Below are 18,601 nucleotides of genomic sequence, written 5' to 3'. Positions count from 1 at the left end.
TCTTCTATGCGTTCCTGTTCTCTGATTTCAATTTCATCAATGGCCTCTTGCATTCTATCCATTCTGCTTATAAACCCTTCCAGAGTTTGTTTCATTTCTGCGATCTCCTTTCTGGCATCTGTGATCTCTTTCCGGACTTCATCCCATATCTCTTGCATATTTCTCTGCATCTCTGTCAGCATGTTTATGATTCTTATTTGAATTCTTTGTCAGGAAGACTGGTTAGGTCTGTCTCCTTCTCTGGTGTTGTCTCTGTGATCTTTGTCTGCCTGTAGCTTTGCCTTTTCATGGTGATAGGAATAGTCTGCAGACCTGGGACGAGTGACGGCTGGAAGGACTTCCTTTCTTGTTGGTTTGTGGCCCTCCTCTCCTGGGAGAACAGCGGCCTCTAGTGGCTTGTGCTGCGCAGCTGCGCGCAGACAGGGCTTCTGCTTCCTGCCCGGCTGCTATGGAGTTAATCTCCGCTGTTGCTGTGGGCGTGGCCTGGCTCGGGCAGCTACTCCAAAATGGTGGAATCGCGTTGGAGCAGGAGCTGCTGGGAGGCTATTTATCTCCGTAAGGGGCCTCCCTGCTCCCTGCAGCCCAGGGGTTAGGGTGCCCAGAGATCCCAGATTCCCTACCTCTGGATTAAGTGACCCGCCGTGCCCCTTTAAGATTTCCAAAAAGCACCCGCCAAAACAAAACAACGACCACCAAAAAAAAAAAAAAAAAAATCGTGGTTGCTTGTTTTTCTTTATTCTCCAGTGCCAGCCTCAGGCCACTGCTCACCGGTCTTTCTGCCCTTTTTCCCTTGTATTGGGGTCCCTATCCCTTTAAGACTTCCAAAAATCGCTCGCCAAAACAAAACAGCAAAAAAGCAAAAAAAAAAAAAAAAATGGTCGCGCGCTTTTCTTATGTCCTCCGGTGCCCGGCCTCCAGTGCCCGCTCACTGTTCTTGCTGCCCTGTTTTCCCAGTATCGAGGGCCCTGCACTCTGGCCCGGATGGCTGGGGCTGGGTGTTCGGCAGCCCTGGGCTCCGTCTCCCTCCCGCTCTGCCTGCTCTTCTCCCGCCGGGAGCTGGGGGGAGGGGCGCTCGGCTCCCGCGGGGCCGGGGCTTGTATCTTACCCCCTTGGCGAGGCGCTGGGTTCTCTCAGGTGTGGATGTGGTCTGGATATTGTCCTGTGTCCTCTGGTCTTTATTCTAGGAAGGGTTGTCTTTGTTATATTTTCATAGATATATGTTGTTTTCGGAGGAGATTTCCGCCCCTCTACTCACGCCTCCATCTTCCGCCCCTCTGTAGATGCTATTTAAACTCAGTCTCTGCCCTCAAGCAATTGGTAGTTCAAGGACGATTAATATGTATGATCACATATAAACAAGCACACCCATTTCTTGGCTCATCTTCTCTTAATCACTCACAAGCTCTATGCTGACTGTGCAGCTAATGCATGCACACACCATAGGTTTTTCTCCTAGGTGTAAGGTACTACCTTATAGAATCAGAATGTCAGATCTGGGAGGGGTCTTAGTGATTATTTTCTTTTCACCTCATCATAGATAAGGAAAACTTGAACTTGAGAGAACTTTAATAATGTAGAACTTTATTAAAAGTTTATAGTCAGCTAGCTGCAGCCTTGAATAATTCAACAACTCAGTGCATTAGACACTTTTGGAATACCTGATATGTGCTGTGTAACTAATAGACAGTATGGAACGAAGATAATAAAATCCATTTTCTGATCCTGAACTCAGTTCCATGGTCTGGAACCTAGAGCTACCATCATAGTCCACTCTTTCCACTGCCCTTTGCTACCTGTCACTGCTTGACACTTTTATATGAAGTTGTTTATTTGTTGTCCACCTTTTTGAATTACATTTCAGGGTCAGTTAATGGATTTGAGTGCTTCCTATATAAAGAGATGAATTGTACCACATACACAAGTAGTAACCCAGCAAAATAGAAGATACAGGTCTTACCTTCACAGGGAAATTAGGGAAGATGGGGTAGACAATGCAAAGCATAATTACTCCTAATAAGAAGACAGAAGTCAGCTAAAAGCTCATAGTTCTGTATGGAGTGTTATATTTAGTTTTGAGAGCCTTCCAGAATAGCTAAGTTAAAAGTAGCATAACTATTGTTTTGAGGCCCCTGACTGAGGCTAAGGGGGAGGTTTTAGTAGCTCTGATTTTTAGGGAATGTTTTAATTTCAGGTTTAGGTTTATTTTTCTAGGGAAGATATGGAAGAGCATAGTGGTGGTTTCCTGTTGGGTTTTATGAGCTGAAAACCTAGGAAAGAAGAATGTTAAATTTGATAAATCTCTATTCTGAGTTCTCTTGACCTCTGAGGGTACCTTTGTCTCTGCCCTTAGCTTCCTCCTTCCCTGGCATTGGCCCCTTCCCATAACCTGATTTATATGGGTGCTTCTTTGGAATAACTGGAATTGCATGGAACTCATTAGAAAATGCTTCATGGAGGTGAATATTGACCAAAGTATTGAAAGACAATGTTTGATGGAGAAGAGGCAGCAGAGCATTTGGTTTGGAGACATGGCTTGTCTAAAATGTTTGGAGATAGAATAATGTGGGCATAATTGGCCAGCGGGTTTTCTTGAAAGGAGTGGAAAACATACCGCCAAATTTGACAGAGTAGAAGAATTCGACAGCATCTTCTTGGAAATAGAAAAAGTGTGTTTGAGGGGTAAGAAATTGATGAAGGAGACAGGAGATTAAAATCATAGGTTGGGAAAATGAGGATAGAAGTGGTATTGATAGTAAGAAAAAGTAATTTAAAAGAATATTTCAGTGATATGCAATTGCATATCTGAGTGAAAAGGTTATTTATTTATTTTTATTATTTTTTATTTTGATATCATTAATCTACAATTACATGAAGAACATTATGTTTACTGGGCTCCCCCCTTCACCAAGTTCCCCCAACAAAACCCCATTACAGTCACTGTCCATCAGCATACTAAGATGCTGTAGAATCACTGCTTGTCTTCTCTGGGTTGCAGAGCCCTCCCTGTGCCTCCCTCGACATTATACATGCTAATCATAATGCCCCCTTTCTTTTTCCCAGCCCTTATCCCTCCCTTCCCACCTACCCTCCCCAGTCCCTTTCCTTTTGGTAAGTGTTAGTCCATTCTTGAATTCTGTGAATCTGCTGCTGTTTTGTTCCTTTGGTTTTTCTGTTTTTATACTCCACATTTGAGTGAAATCATTTGGTACTTGTGTTTCTCCACCTGGCTAATTTCTCTGAGCATAATATCCTCTAGCCCCATCTGTGTTGTTACAAATGGTAGGATTCGTTTTCTTCTTAATATTCTTCTATGTGGAATATTTCTTCTATAATATTCCATTGTGTATATGTACCGCATCTTCTTTATCCACTCATCTACTGATGGACACTTAGGTTACTTCCATTTCATAGCTATTGTAAATAGTGCTGCCATAAACATAGGGGTGCATCTGTCATTTACAAACTAGGTTACTGTATTAGGGTAAATTCTTAGAAGTGGAATTCCTGGGTCAAATGGTATTTCTATTTTGAGCTTTTTGAGGAACCTCCATATTGCTTTCCACAATGGTTGAACTAATTTACATTCCCACCAGCAGTGCCACTTTCCCCACAACCTCGCCAACATTTGTTGTTCTTTGTGTTTTGGGTGGTGGCGATCTTTACTGGTGTGAGGTGATACCTCATTGTGGTTTTAATTTGCATTTCTCTGATGATTAGCGATGTGGAGCATCTTTTCATGTGTCTGTTGGCCATCTGAATTTCTTCTTTGGAGAAGTGTCTGTTCAGATCGTGTGCCAATATTTAATTGGATTATTTGACTTTTGTTTGTTGAGGTGCACGAGCTCTTTATATATTTTGGATGTCAATCCTTTATCAGATCTGTCATTTATGAATATATTCTCCCATACTGTAGGATGCCTTTGTGTTCTCTTGATGGTGTCCTTTGCTGTACAGAAGCTTTTCAGCTTGATATAGTCCCACTTGTTCTTTGCTTTTGTTTCCCTTGCCTGGGGAGATATGTTCATGAAGAAGTCGCTGTTTATGTCCAAGAGATTTTTGCCAATGTTTTTTTCTAAGAGTTTTACGGTTTTATGACTTACAGTCAGGTCTTTGATCCATTTTGAAGTTACTTTTGTGTATGGGGTTAGACAGTGATCCAGTTTCATTCTCTTACATGTAGCTGTCCAGTTTTGCCAGCACCAGCTGTTGAAGAGGCTGTCGTTTCCCCATTGTATGTCCATGGCCCCTTTATCATATATTAATTGACCATATATGTTTGGGTTAATGTCTGGGGTCTCTATTCTGTTCCACAGGTGTGTGGCTCTGTTCTTGTGCCAGTACCAAAATGTCCTGATTACTGTGGCTTTGTAGTAGAGCTTGAAGTTGGGGTGCGAGATTCTCCCCACTTTGTTCTTCCTTCTCATGGTTGCTTAGGCGATTTGGGGTCTTTTGTGGTTCTGTATGAATTCTGGAACTATTTCTTCGAGTTCATTGAAGAATGTTGTTGGTAATTTGATGGGGATTGCATCAAATCTGTATATTGCTTTTGGTAGGATGGCCATTTTGACTATATTAATTCTTCTTATCCAAGAGCATGGGATGAGTTTCCATTTGTTAGTGTTCCCTTTAATTTCACTTTAGAATGTCCTGTAGTTTTCAGGTATAGGTCTTTCACTTCCATGTCTGATGAAATTCCGAGGTAAATCCATTTGGCCCAGGGGTTTTGTTCTTTGGTAGTTTTCTGATTACCACTTCAATTTTGCTGCTGGTAATTGGTCTGTTTAGATTTTCTGTTTCTTTCTGGGTCAGTCTTGGAAGGTTGTGTTTTTCTAAGAAGTCCATTTCTTCTAGGTTTTCCTGCTTGTTAGCATAAAGGTTTTCATAGTATTCTCTAATAATTCTTTGTATTTCTGTGGTGTCTGCCGTGATTTTTCCTTTCTTGTTTCTGATTCTGTATATGTGTGCTGATTTTCTTTTTCTCTTAATAAGTCTGGCTAGAGGCTTATCTATTTTGTTTATTTTCTCAAAGAACCAGCTCTTGGATTCACTGATTTTTGCTATTGTTTTATTATCAATTTTATTTATTTATTTTCTGATCTTAATTATGTCCCTCATTCTGCTGACTTTAGGCCTCATTTGTTCTTTTTCCCATTTCGATAATTGTGACTTTAGACTATTCTTTTGGGATTTGATCTTCCTTCTTTAAATTTGTCTGGATTTCTATATACTTTCCTTTTAAGACTGCTTTCACTGTGTCCCACAGAAGGTGGTCTTTGTGGTGGGGTTGTCATTTGTTTCCATATATTGCTTGTTCCCTATTTTAATTTGGTCATTGATCCATTATTTATGAGCATGTTAAGCATCCATGTGTTTGTGAGCCTTTTTGTTTTCTTTGTACAATTTATTTCTAGTTTTATACCTGTGTGATCTGAAAAGTTGGTTGGTAGTATTTCAACCTTTTTGAATTTACTGAGGCTCTTGTTGTGGCCTAGTATGTGGTCTATTTTGGAGAATGTTCCATGTGCACTTGAGAAGAATGTGTATACTGTTGCTTTTGGATGTAGAGTTCTGTAGATGTCTATTAGTTCCATCTTTTCTAGTGTGTTGCTCAGCGCCTCTTTGTCCTTACTTATTTTCTGACTGGTGGATCTATCCTTTGGAGTGAGTGGTGTGTTGAAGTCTCCTAAAATAAATGCATTGCTTTCTATTTCCTCCTTTAATTCTGTTAGTATTTGTTTCACATATGCTGATGCTCCTGTATTCGGTGCATGTATATTTATAATGGTTATATCCTCCTGTTGGACAGACCCATTTATCATTATGTAATGTCCTTCTTTATCTCTTGTTACTTTCTTTGTTTTGAAGTCTTACTTTGTCTGATACAAGTACTGCGACACCTGCTTTTTTCTCTCTGTTGTTTGCAAGGAATATCTTTTTCCATCCCTTGACTTTTAGTCTGTGCATGTCTTTGGGTTTGAGGTGAGTCTCTTGTAAACAGCATATGGATGGGTCTTGCTTTTTTATCCATTCTGTTACTCTGTGTCTTTTTATAGGTGCATTCAGTCCATTTACATTTAGGGTAATTTTTGAAATACATATATTTATTGACATTACAGGCTTTAGGTTCGTGGTTACCAAATGTTCAAGGTCAGCTTTTTTACTATCTTACTGTCTAACTTGCTTATTGAGCTATAATAAACACTGTCTGATGTTTCTTTTCTTCTCTCCCTTCTTATTCCTCCTTCTCCATTCTTTTTATGTTGGGTGTTTTATTCTGTGACCTTTTGTGTTCCTTTGACTGCTTTTGTGAGTAGTTGATTTTATTTTTTGCCTTTAGTTAGTATTTGGTTGGTCTGCTTTCTTTGCTGTGGTTTTATTTTCTCTGGTGACATTTGTTTAGGCTTAGGAGTGCTCCCATCTAGAGCAATCCCTCTAAAATACCCTGTAGAGTTGTTTTTTGGGAGGCAAATTCCCTCAACTTTTACTTGTTTGGGAATTGTTAAACCCTCCTTCATATTTAAAGGATAATTGTGCTGGATACAGTATCCTTGGTTCAAGGCCCTTCTGTTTCATTGTATTGAATATACAATGCCGTTCTCTTCTGGCCTGTAAGGTTTTCTGTTGAGAAGTCTGATGATAGCCTGATGGGTTTTCCTTTGTAGGTGACCTTTGTCCTCTCTCTAGCTGCCTTTAAAACTCTGTCCTTGTCCTGTGCACCCTTGCCAGTATTTATTATTGTCTTATGGATGTTGGCCATCCTAACTGGTGTGAGGTGATATCTGATTGTGGTTTTAATTTGCATTTCCCTAATGATTAGCCATCTGGAGTTTCTTTTCAAGTACCTGTTAGCCATTTGAATTTCTTCTTTGGAGATGTGTCTGTTCAGATCCTCTGCCCATTTTTTAATCAGGTTATTTGTTTTTTTGGGTGAGGCATGTGAGTTCTTTATATATTTTTTATGTTAACCCCTTGTCTGATAAGTTGTTTATGAATATATTCTCCCATATTGTAGGATGTCTTGTTGTCCTGCTGCTGGTGTCCTTTGCTGTACTGAAGCTTTTGTTTTGATGAACTTCCACTTTTTCATTTTTGATTTTGTTTCCCTTGCCCAAGGAGATGTGTTCAGGAAAAAATTGCTCATGTTTATGTTCAAGAGATTTTGTCTATGTTTACTTCTGAGTTTTATAGTTTCATGTCTTACATTCTGGTATTTGATCCATTTTGAGTTTACTTTTGTGTATGGGGTTAGACAATAATCCAGTTTCATTCTCTTACATGTAGCTGTCCAGTTTTGCCAACACCAGTTGTTGAAGAGGCTGTCATTTCCCTATTTTATATAGGCAGCTCCTTTATTGTATATTAATTAGCAATATATGTGAGGCTATGGGTTTGTTCTTGTGTGAGTTCCAAATTGTCCTGATTATTGTGGCTCTGTAGTAGAACTTGAAGTTAGGGAGCATAATCCCCCCTACTTTGGTCTTCCCTCTCAGTATTGTTTTGGCTTTTAGGGGTCTTTTGTGCTTCCATATGAATTTTAGAACTATTTGTTCTACTTCTTTGAAGAATACTATTGGTATTTTGGTAGAGATTGAGTTGAATCTGTAGATTCCTTTAGGTAGGATGGCCATTTGGACAACATTAATTCTTCCTACCCATGCGCATGGGATATATTTCCATTTATTGGTGTCTTTAATTTTTCTCAATGAGTGTCTTGTAGTTTTCAGGATATAGGTCTTTGATCTCCTTGGTTAGGTTTATTCCTAGGTATTTTATTCCTTTTGATTCAATTGTAAGTAGAGTTGTTTTCTTGATTTCTCTTTCTACTAGTTCATCGTTAGTAAATAGGAATGCCACAGATTTCTGTGTATTAATTTTGTATTCTGCAGCTTTGCTGCATTCAGTTATTGGTCATAGTAGTTTTTTAGTGGAGTCTTTAGGGTTTTATGTGCAGTATCATATCATCTACATACAGTGACAGTTTAACTTCCTCTTTACCAATCTGGATGCCTTTTATTTCTTTGTTGTCTGATTGCTGTGGCAAGGACCTGCAGAGCTATGTTGCATAAAAGTGGGAAGAGTGGGTATCCTTGTCTTGTTCTCTATCTTAGAGGAGAAGCTTTCAGCTCTTCACTGTTAAGTATGATGTTGGCTGTGGGTTTGTCATATATGGACTTCATTATGTTGAGGTACTTGCTTTCTATACCTTTTTGCTGAGACTTTTTTATCATGAATGGATGTTAAATTTTGTTGAATGCTTTTTTAGCATCTATTGAAATGATCATGTGAATTTTGCCCTTCTTTTGTTTATGTGTATGATGTTAATGAATTTTTGAATATTGTGTCATCCATGCATCCCTGGAAGAAATCCCATTTGCTCATGATGTATGATCTTTTTGATGTATTTTTGAATTTGGTTTGCTAATATTTTGTAGAGTATTTTTGCATTTATGTTCATCAGGGATATTCTTCTATAACTTTCTTTTTTTGTGGTGTCTTTGTCTGGTATTGGTACTAGAGTGAAGCTGGCCTTACAGATGGAGTTTGGAAATATTCCCTCCTCTTCTACTTTTTGGAAAACCTTAAGGATGATGGGTATTAGGTCTTCTCTAAAAGTTTGATGAAATTCAGTGGTGTAGGGGTTTTGTTCTTAGGTAGGTTTTTGATTACCAGTTTAATTTTGTTGCTGGTAATTGGTCTTTTCAGATTTTCTGTTTCTTTCTGGGTCAGCTTTGGAAACTTGTATTTTTCTAGAAAGTTGTCCATTTCTTTTAGGTTATCCAGTTTGTTAGCATATAATTTTTCATAGTATTCTCTAATAATTTGTTGTATTTCTGAGGTGTCCATAGCGATTTTTAGTTTCTCATTTCTGATTAGTTTTATGTGTGTGTAGTCTCTCTTTTTTTCTTGATAAGTGTGGCTAAGGTTTTATCTGTTTGGTAATATTCTCGAAGAACCAGTTCCTGGTTTCATTGGTTCTTTCTATTGTTTTATTCTTCTCAATTCTATTTATTTCTGCTCTGATTATTATTATGTCCCTCCATCTACTGACTTTGGGTCTCATTTGTTCTTTTTCTAGTTTCATTAATTGTGAGTTTAGACTATTCATTTGGGATTGTTCTTGTTTCTTGCAGTAAGCCTGTATTGCTATGTACTTTCCTCTTAGAACTGCCTTTGCTGCATCCCACAGGTTTTGAGCTGTTGAGTTACTGTTTTCATTTGTCTTCATGTAGAGTGAAAAGGTATTTTGGTAGAAGAACATGGTACAATTGTAGAGGGGATAAGTCAGGGCAAGGCATATATATTTGGGTTTAATCTCGAAAAAAAGGTGATTTTTGAGAAAGGAAATGGAAACTATAGAGGAATAAAAGAGTGTTCAAGACCAAGTTTTGAGTGATGCCTGTGGCTAAAGGACAGTGAAAAGTACAACTAACTGGAGAAAGTGGACAAGAAATGTGTCAGACTTGGGAGGTGAGAAAAGAAAAAGTGCAGCCTCAAGGAAAGTGACAGAAGAATGTTAAATTCAATTATGAGATTAAACAGGGCAAAATAACAAATAAAGCAGGATTTGATCAGGACAAGGATCAAAGGATTTTAAACAGTTCTTGGGAACTCCCTAAGTTCCTGTATGATGTATACATAGTGGAATAGCATTTGTCGATGTCATTTCCTTGTAAAGGCAGAAGGTGCATCTTCCCTGTGTGTTCTTAGGGATCTGCATAGAGCTTCATTTGGTGCTTTAAATTCTTGAGTGATGAGGAAGCACCAGACTGTTGTGTGACATTCTGAATACTGAGCTTACCTTCTTGGTATTATTAGATTATGTTGAAGATGACTTTGATGCTGGTTGTGAAGACATAGATTGCAAGTTGATACCTCCTCCACCTGCACCCTCAGGACCTATGAAGAAGGATAAAGACCAAGATGCTATTACCTGTGGTAGGTAGTTTGTTTTTATTGATGGAGCAAGTTCAATTCAAAAGTCCAGACTTTTGGTGTGCACATAGGGGGCTATTAAGCGGCTAGGACAGGATACAACTTCCCAAGGTGATTCATACAAATTTCTGTATTAAAGGGAAGCTTTACTTTTAAAACATGTGGCAGCAGTATCTTAACATGCACTCATGAAGAGGTAGTTTAAACTGGTCAGTGGTACTCAAATCTGGCTGCCCATCAGAATCACCCTAGGTCTTTAAAAAAATACGGATTTCTGACTCTTCATCCCTGGAGAGTCTTAATTCAGAAGATGTGGGATAGAGCTCAGGAATTTCAAAAAGTACAGTATCCCAAAGTAATTTCTGATGCAACTCATTTGGGTACTAGTATTTGGAAACTACCTGTTTGGATGATTCTCTTTAAAATAAATTAAATGGGGAAGGCACTCTAGAATGTGTATAAATCATATAGAGCCAATAGCCAGATTCAGAGATTACAAAGGCAGAGTCCTCATTGATCATCTCACCTCTTCCTCAGTCTGCAATAGTAGTAACCCGGTCCTATGCTAGAATTTGGGGAAGAGCAGTGTCTTTGATCTCCTGTATTTTGATGCTTATGTTATCCTAAGCTACTTCTATTAGAATTTTAAGCCATTTCCTTTTTAGTCTGTGGGCTGAACAGCAGCTATAATTTTATGTCATAGATCTTATTTTATGCTAAATAACTTCATTGTTATCCTACGGCCTTAAAAATATTCTTCACCATATGGGTCTCTGAACCAGACATGATAAGGGCTGACTGATGTAAAAATGTATAATTTTGGGCACATTCATTTAACCTAATATATTTACAGGATGTAGTAAATGTAGTAATAGTGTTTGTTCTCTTTCATCACAACCCTAGGGTACCAGGCACAAGGTGAGTTGGGGATAGTGGAAGATAATGAATTGGAATGAGTGTTTTGGGTTGCATTCTAGTAATCTGGGTTCTTGGAACTCTATCCCCTGCCACTAAGCCATGCATATAAGCCTAGATTGGGGGTTGTTGGCTGAATTTGAGGAAATAATGCTCACACCTGTATGCCAAAGGGGTTTCTCTTTCTTGTTGCAGTGTCTGAGGATGGAGAAGGCATCATCTTGCCCTTCATCATTGCCCCTTCCTCTTTGGCCTCAGAGAAAGTGGACTTCAGTAGTTCCTCTGACTCAGAAATTGAGATGGGACCTCAGGAAGTAACACAGGCAGCATCTGAGAACAGAAAACTGACCCTACCGTTGGCTGGGATTATGCAGTATGATGCCACCAAGCTGTTGCCAAGTGTCACAGAACTTTTCCCAGAATTTTGACCTGGAAAGGTACTTTCTGTGGAGAATGCCCACATTGCAAACCACTGACTTCTTCTAAATACTGAGATCTGTTGTTAAGGTACTGAATATAGAATGGCTTCGTTATTCTTAAAATCTAAAGGTGTCCTTATCCAAGGACATTATAGTAAGTCTTTTTTTAAGTTGCATGCATTGATAGCACAAGTGATTTATATAGTTCTCATTAGAAATCGTTCTTGTTGTCTTAGAAGAATTAGTCCAAATTACTAAGGAATACTTCTTTCTTTGCCTTTTTGGAAGAGGTTATAAATCTGAGTTTAGTGTTCCTTGATCTTTTCTCCACAATTGAGTAGACCCCTCAAAGTTTCCAGACCCAGATGTTGCTGTTTTTGTATCTGGCATTTGAGTTTCTGATGCAGTAATGTGTTCTGTGTACTAGGTGTTACGCTTCCTACGTATTTTTAGGCCAGGGAAGAATGTCCCATCTGTTTGGCAGAGTGCTTGGAGAAAGAGGAAAAAGAAGCACCGTGATCTGATACAAGAAGAGCAGATCCAGGAGGTGGAGTGCTCAGTAGAATCAGAAACCAACCAGAAGTCTTTGTGGAACTATGACTATGCTCCACCACCACCTACAAAGCAGTGTCTCTCTGGTGATGAAGTAGAGACAAAATAGGGACCTGCGATTAAGACCTAGGAGGGGAACAAATGAGTTCCCCCTAGCATATGTCTAAATTAGAAATAACACCTTAGTAGGCAGAGTACTGTGGTGATTACAAGTAATCATGAGTTCAGTCCCAGTGGCTATCCCTTCCTTTTTGTAATAAAAAAGTACTGGGGGCTGGAAGATGGTGATATGTAAACTGGGGAATAGGAGAGTTTGAATGATAAGCACGGTGTGCCATGATATACCTCTGTTGTTTATATTCTAACTCCAGTTCTATTCAAGAATCATCCTTATGGCTCTTTTAACTTGCTCTCCTGCCTATATTCTTAGGACATCTCTGATCAGGAAATCCTCTTCCCCTTCCACTACTTTGGTTTGTTACAGATCACGATGATGGCTCCTGTGGAGTCTAAATTTTCCCAGTCAACTGGAGATATAGATAAAGTGACAGATATCAAACCAAAAGTGGCTGAGTGGCGTTACGGGCCTGCCCGACTGTGGTATGATATGCTGGGTGTCCCTGAAGACGGCAGTGGGTTTGACTATGGCATGAAACTGAGAAAGATGGAACATGAACCTGTGATAAAAAATAGAATGATGGAGGTAAGCAACACTAGTATGTAAGAATGGAATCAATGTGCCCAGGGCCCTATCAGTTTTATTTTACTTTCCAACTCGGAAGATAATGGGCAGGGTTTCATTGGTGAAAGATGTGGGTGTCTAAGCCTTTTGTCTGGTAAGGTGTATCACCCTGGCATCTGGGTCCCATTGTAAGGATTTTAATTGTGAAAGGAGTGCTGTGCCATACTAGGAGTGGTCCTCCATTTTTGGGTGGTTCTCTCAAGTCAAGAACCACATGTGATGTATGTAATAAGGGATTTGGGGTGAAAACTTTGACCAGTGACCATTCAGGGATTTGCTGTTCCTTCCGTACTTATGCAGGACTTTAGGAAGCTTGAGGAAAGCGATGGCACTGATCTTCTGGCTGATGAAAACTTCCTGATGGTGACACAGCTGCATTGGGAGGATGATATCATCTGGGATGGAGAGGATGTCAAACCCAAAGGGACAAAACCTCAGCGTGCAAGCCTGGCAGGCTGGCTTCCATCCAGCATGACGCCGAATGCCATTGCTTACAACGTTCAGCAAGGTTTGTTTCTATGCTGGCTGTGTCCAGCACACTGCCCTTCATCTCAGTCATCCTAATTGGGCTTAGCTGTAATCTTTGCTGCTGCTGAGTGAGGACAGTGAAATGGTTTGGATCTGAGCCTTGATTCTAGTCTGTAATACATTTTTTTGCACTGTTATTAATGAGCTGGGATTCTCATTAGATGAATGTGAAAACCATTTTGAAATTAAAGATATTTCTGAGCTATAATAATTCTTTATATGGTTCACTTTGTTTCCAAAACTCCTTTATCTTTATCATTCAGAATTTGCCTTCTTTCTCTTTAAACATGCCAAAAAAAGGTATATTAATACTTAGTGTAGAAAACTTGGAAAATATGTTGTCTAAAGTCCCTGGTCATCCTACCATCCAAAGAGTATTGACTATTAACTTTTTTATATACTTTGTTTTCAGTTTTCTGTCTTGTGTGTGTGTATGTAGTAGCTGGGCTCATCTCTATAGATACAGTTTTAACTAAGTATTCTATGTTCTAAGTTCTTCATAAATGTTTAATGACACGTAAAACTCATTTTAAACAAAAAACATATGAAGTGGCATACTTGATACCCTGCTTGTGTAAGTGGGGAAGAAAAGCACTCTATATAAACACAGAAAGCTGACTAAAAGCAAATACCCTATGGGTGTCAAAGTGGTTATTCTGGTTTGTAAGATCACAGATAGCTTCAGTTTTCTTTATACCTTTCTGTATTTTCCCGATTTTCAGTTAACATGGATTACATATATAATGTGGAAGAAAAACAAAAATGTCTTAATTTTTAAATCTAAGAAATTATTTTTTTCCTTCCTCACACACTTTATTGGTTGCACAGTATTCTTACATGGATGATTTTATAAACTACAACAATAATTGTATTTTTAATATATTTTACTACCATTTATTGTTACCATATTTTGCCATATCATTTATTACCAAAATTTAACTGATTTCTTATTAAACATATGGCTGTTTAAATTTTGACTTATTAAAGTTATTGCAAGGAGCATTTTTTTCTGAAACATTTTTTAAAGTGAGAAATACACTGTGTCCAGTAGGTTTCTTTTCAGTAGCCACATAAGTAATTCTTCTAACATTTGTTCCTTTTCCCTCTGCTTGAATCATGATTGAAAGGGGCATAAGTGTTTTGTCTATTGATGAGTTTTTCTTCCTGTTTTGACTAGGTTTTGCAGCCGCCCTGGATGATGACAAGCCTTGGTATTCCATTTTCCCCATTGACAATGAGGAGCTGGTATATGGACGCTGGGAGGACGATATCATTTGGGATGCCCAGGCCATGCCCCGACTGTTGGAGCCTCCTGTTTTGACACTTGATCCCAATGATGAGAATCTCATTTTGGGTATGGTACTGTAAGGCCAGTTTTATAATTGACAGCTTGCTGTTAATGTCAAGAGGCAGGAGGAAATGTGTAGGTCATGACTAGAATCTTCTCTGTAGAAGTTTGAGAGAGCAAACGGTGGCTGTTAATTTCTAATATTTGTGTATCATTTAGGGAAAACTTGTAATGTAGGAAAGTTGGAAAGTAGTACCTTTGAGATGTCCTGAGTGTGTTTGGTGAGAGTGAATCATGGACTAGAAGTGGTTTGGAGTGGGATGAGAGATCTGGTTAGGAAGTAGCAAGGTACTGGGAGAAAAGGTCAATCTTAGGGATAGCACCTCCAGAGTGATTTTTATTTCATCCTTAGAAATTCCTGATGAGAATGAAGAAGCCACCTCTAACCCCTCCTGTAAGGAGAATAAGAAGGAATCATCTCTGAAGAAGAGTCGAATTCTCTTAGGGAAAACAGGTGTCATCAAGGAGGAACCACAGCAGGTCTGTGAAGGGAAAAGGGACTTAGTGTTTAGAACAAAGAAGGGTAATGGAGAAGGGTAGTCTGACTAAGGCTTGTTTGATGACCTGTCATTTAGAACATGTGTCAGCCAGAAGTGAAAGATCCATGAAATCTCTCCAGTGATGAATATTACTACCCCAAGCAACAGGGTCTAAGAGGCACTTTTGGAGGAAATATTATCCAAGTAAAAGCATTTTTTCTGTGGTGGATGGGAATCACTGCTTTGTTCTGCTGAAGAACAGGGGTTAATCTTGCCTAAACTAGAGTGAGTATTTAATTATAACTTTTGTATCTCTTGCCTTAGCACTCAATTCCTGCTGTGGAGTTACAGCAGCCCTTCTTTCCCACCCACATGGGGCCCTTCAAACTCCGGCAGTTCCATTGCCCACCTCTAAAGAAGTATTCCTTCGGGGCACTATCTGAGCCAGCTCCTCATTCAGTCCAGCCCTTGCTAAAGCACATCAAAAAGAAGGCTAAGGTATGATTGAATCCTGGTTAGAAAGAAATAGCCATAAATAACATTGGAGTACAAATTGGGGAAATGCACTGGATATTAGGTGATATTAGGGAATTATTTACTTCTTAGATGTCATAGAATGTTACTGTGGTTATTTAGGAGACTGTCCTTATTTTTAGGAGATGCGAGCAAGAATACTTCATGGCTGAAGTGCTCTGATGACTGCAATTTTCAGAAATGGTTCTGCAGAATCCATAGGAGATTGCTATAGATAAAACAAATACAGCAAAATATAAACAGTTACATCTAGGTGGTGAGATGATAAGTGTTCATAGTTTTAGCTTTATTATAATGTTTCAAAATTTTTGTGATGAAATGAAAGAAAAGGCAAGTTGAGGTAGTGTTTGGTGTCAGTGTCTCAGAATGAACGGCATCAGTCTGTAGTTTCACTTACCCTATCAGGAGCTGGACTATATTCTCTTTATCCTGGGCAGATGAGAGAACAGGAGGGGCAAGCTTCAGGTGGTGGAGAGATGTTTTTTATGCGCACACCTCAGGACCTCACAGGCAAAGATGGAGATCTTATTCTTACAGAATACAGTGAGGAAAATGGACCATTAATGATGCAGGTTGGGATGGCAACCAATATAAAAAATTGCTATAAGCAGGTGAGTCTACTCAGAATATCTTTGTTGTTAATATAGCTAGTCAGATGTCCAGTGATAATCTGTAAATGTGTATTTGTCTTTGTTATACTATAGATTTCTTGGAAGAAAGGAATGGTATCTTAGAGGTAGTAATACTAGTAAAGTGTCAGTCATGCTCAAGGAATATTTTGTGTAGGTTTATTGATTATATTCCATGATAATAAGTGAGTCTGCTGTGTTCCTTATAGAAACCTGAAAAAGACCCTGGAGCCCCTGATTGTAAATATGGAGAAACTGTTTACTGCCATTCATCTCCTTTTCTGGGATCTCTCCATCCTGGCCAATTACTGCAGGTGAGGAATTCTTTCCTGTTGTATCGTTTTGCTAAAGAAATTGATAGATGAGCTAGTCAGCCCAGAGGGAACCAATTTTACTTCATTGAGGTACTACTCTTACATCAAATGTGGAGAAGATCAGTATAATCCAAGAGTGGTTGTAATCCCCCAAAAATTTTTTGATCTTTTTATTAAAATTGGCTTCTAATTATGTTATTCATAAGCTAAATTTGAAGTAGTTTTTTGAAAATGCACACTGGTAAATCCAGAAACATCTGGGTGGCAAAGGGAAGTCAACCTGGGATTAGTAATAATAGTTAATTCATAAATGTTTAATTTGGATGTGTCTAAGTGGTATGTTTTGACTATATTAGTTGTGGTCATTTTGAGTATTGAACCACACCTAAACTGTGCTATTTAAAGTCCACAACCATAGTAAAATGTTTTTTCTTCCTTCTTTGATGGCTGTAGAAAGGCCCTCTGGTAACCTAGCTTTCACACATTTTGTTACAGGGAAATAGGTCCACAAATGATGTGAGGAAATCTCTAGCACTTGTCTACCTTGTTTTTCCTCCGCTTAATTTCTCCTGGCAATCTTAACCATTTTCCCTGCTCTTGTACCTTGTGAGTTCCATGATTACTGTTGTGTATTCGGTCAAAGCATATGCAAAGCCTATTTTCTTTATCCTTTACATCTATAGTCCATTTTCCAACAGATTTTGAGTATTATCTTTATTCTATTACTGGCATTTTTATTCCTGTAACTTTCTGTTGAGGTCTTCTATGAATCCATCCCCTTCTTTTGTGGCTACCTTTGTAGTTTCTGAAAAATCCTGTTTTATCTTCTTTTTCTTTCTTTCTGTATTTCTTTTTTTTTTTTTTTTTTTTTTTAAATAATTATTTTTAATTGAAGGGTAGTTGACACACAGTATTACATTACATGAGTTTCAAGTGTACAACACAGTGGTAGAACATTTATATACATAATTCTAGGTTCCAGCTATCACCCTACCAGGCTGTTACAATATCTTGACTATATTCCTTATGCTATACATTACATCCCGGTTACTAATTTATTTTACCATTGGAAATCTGTCCTTTTTTTTTTTTTTTTTTTTTTGTGAGGGCATCTCTCATATTTATTGATCAAATGGTTGTTAACGACAATAAAATTCTGTATAGGGGAGTCAATGCTCAATGCACAATCATTATTCCACCCCAAGCCTAATTTTTGTCAGTCTCCAATCTTCTGAGGCATAACAAACAAGTTTTTACATGTAGAACAAATTCTTACATAATGAATAAGTTACATAGTGAACAGTACAAGGGCAGTCATCACAGAAACTTTCGGTTTTGCTCATACATTATGAACTATAAACAGTCAGTTCAAATATGAATACTGATTTGGTTTTTATACTTGATTTATATGTGGATACCACATTTCTCTCTTTATTATTATTATTTTTAATAAAATGCTGAAGTGGTAAGTAGATACAAGATAAAGGTAGAAAACATAGTTTAGTGTTGTAAGAGAGCACCTGTAGATGATCAGGTGTGTGCCTGTAGACTATGTGTTAATCCAAGCTAGACCAGGGCAATAAAACATCCACGTATGCAGAAGATTTCTCTCAGAACGGGGGGGTGAGGTTCTAAGCCTCACCTCTGTTGATCCCCAATTTCTCACCTGATGGCCCCCCTGCGACTGTGCCTGTCTTAGGTTGTTCCTCCCTTGAGGAATCTTACCCGTCTCTGGCTAACCAGTCATCTTCCGGGGCCATACAGGGAAATGTGAAGTTGGTAAGTGAGAGAGAAGCCTTATTGTTTGAAAAAGTTAGCTTTTTACTTCTTTGCATATTTATGCCCTGTGGCTTCTATGCCCAGCATTTGTCTTGAGGTATCTTTACCACTTGGAAGAATTATGATACTCGGTAAATTTGATATGAGGCACGAATTCTATTTAAGGGTTGTAATTAGGAAGGAAGAAGAAAAGCTATAGAAGTAGCAGGCGGAAGAAAACATGGGAAGATTGATTATTTCTTTGATATATCTTCTTGTAGAGTAACTTCAGCCTGTATAGGTTTTAAGCTACTACTTAAATTGCACACACACATTAACATAATAGGAGTATAGTTACATAACCAAAGCATATCTGTAATTACCAGCCATCTGCAGTGAAACCAAGAAAACCAGTTAGGCACCTTAGGCATTTGTGAAAACTTATCTATG

General features: G+C 38.6%; 1 protein-coding gene across 1 annotated transcript in view; it reads left to right on the top strand.

The window, feature by feature from the left end:
- LOC130682322 (transcription initiation factor TFIID subunit 1-like) overlaps nt 1-18,601 on the top strand; it is a 137,471-nt gene that overhangs the window by 11,637 nt on the left and 107,233 nt on the right. Inside the window, 11 exon segments of the mRNA XM_057496704.1 lie at nt 9,817-9,936; nt 11,044-11,285; nt 11,695-11,913; nt 12,304-12,522; nt 12,862-13,069; nt 14,267-14,443; nt 14,790-14,917; nt 15,013-15,120; nt 15,241-15,414; nt 15,888-16,061; nt 16,289-16,393. Of these exon segments, the coding sequence (XP_057352687.1) occupies nt 9,817-9,936; nt 11,044-11,285; nt 11,695-11,913; nt 12,304-12,522; nt 12,862-13,069; nt 14,267-14,443; nt 14,790-14,917; nt 15,013-15,120; nt 15,241-15,414; nt 15,888-16,061; nt 16,289-16,393 (1,874 nt within the window).

This window comes from Manis pentadactyla (genome assembly GCF_030020395.1).
Source record: "Manis pentadactyla isolate mManPen7 chromosome Y unlocalized genomic scaffold, mManPen7.hap1 SUPER_Y_unloc_6, whole genome shotgun sequence".
In the NCBI taxonomy this organism is placed as follows: domain Eukaryota; kingdom Metazoa; phylum Chordata; class Mammalia; order Pholidota; family Manidae; genus Manis; species Manis pentadactyla.
The sequence above is the reverse complement of the archived record's forward strand: the minus strand, read 5'-3'. Positions and strand labels throughout refer to the sequence as shown.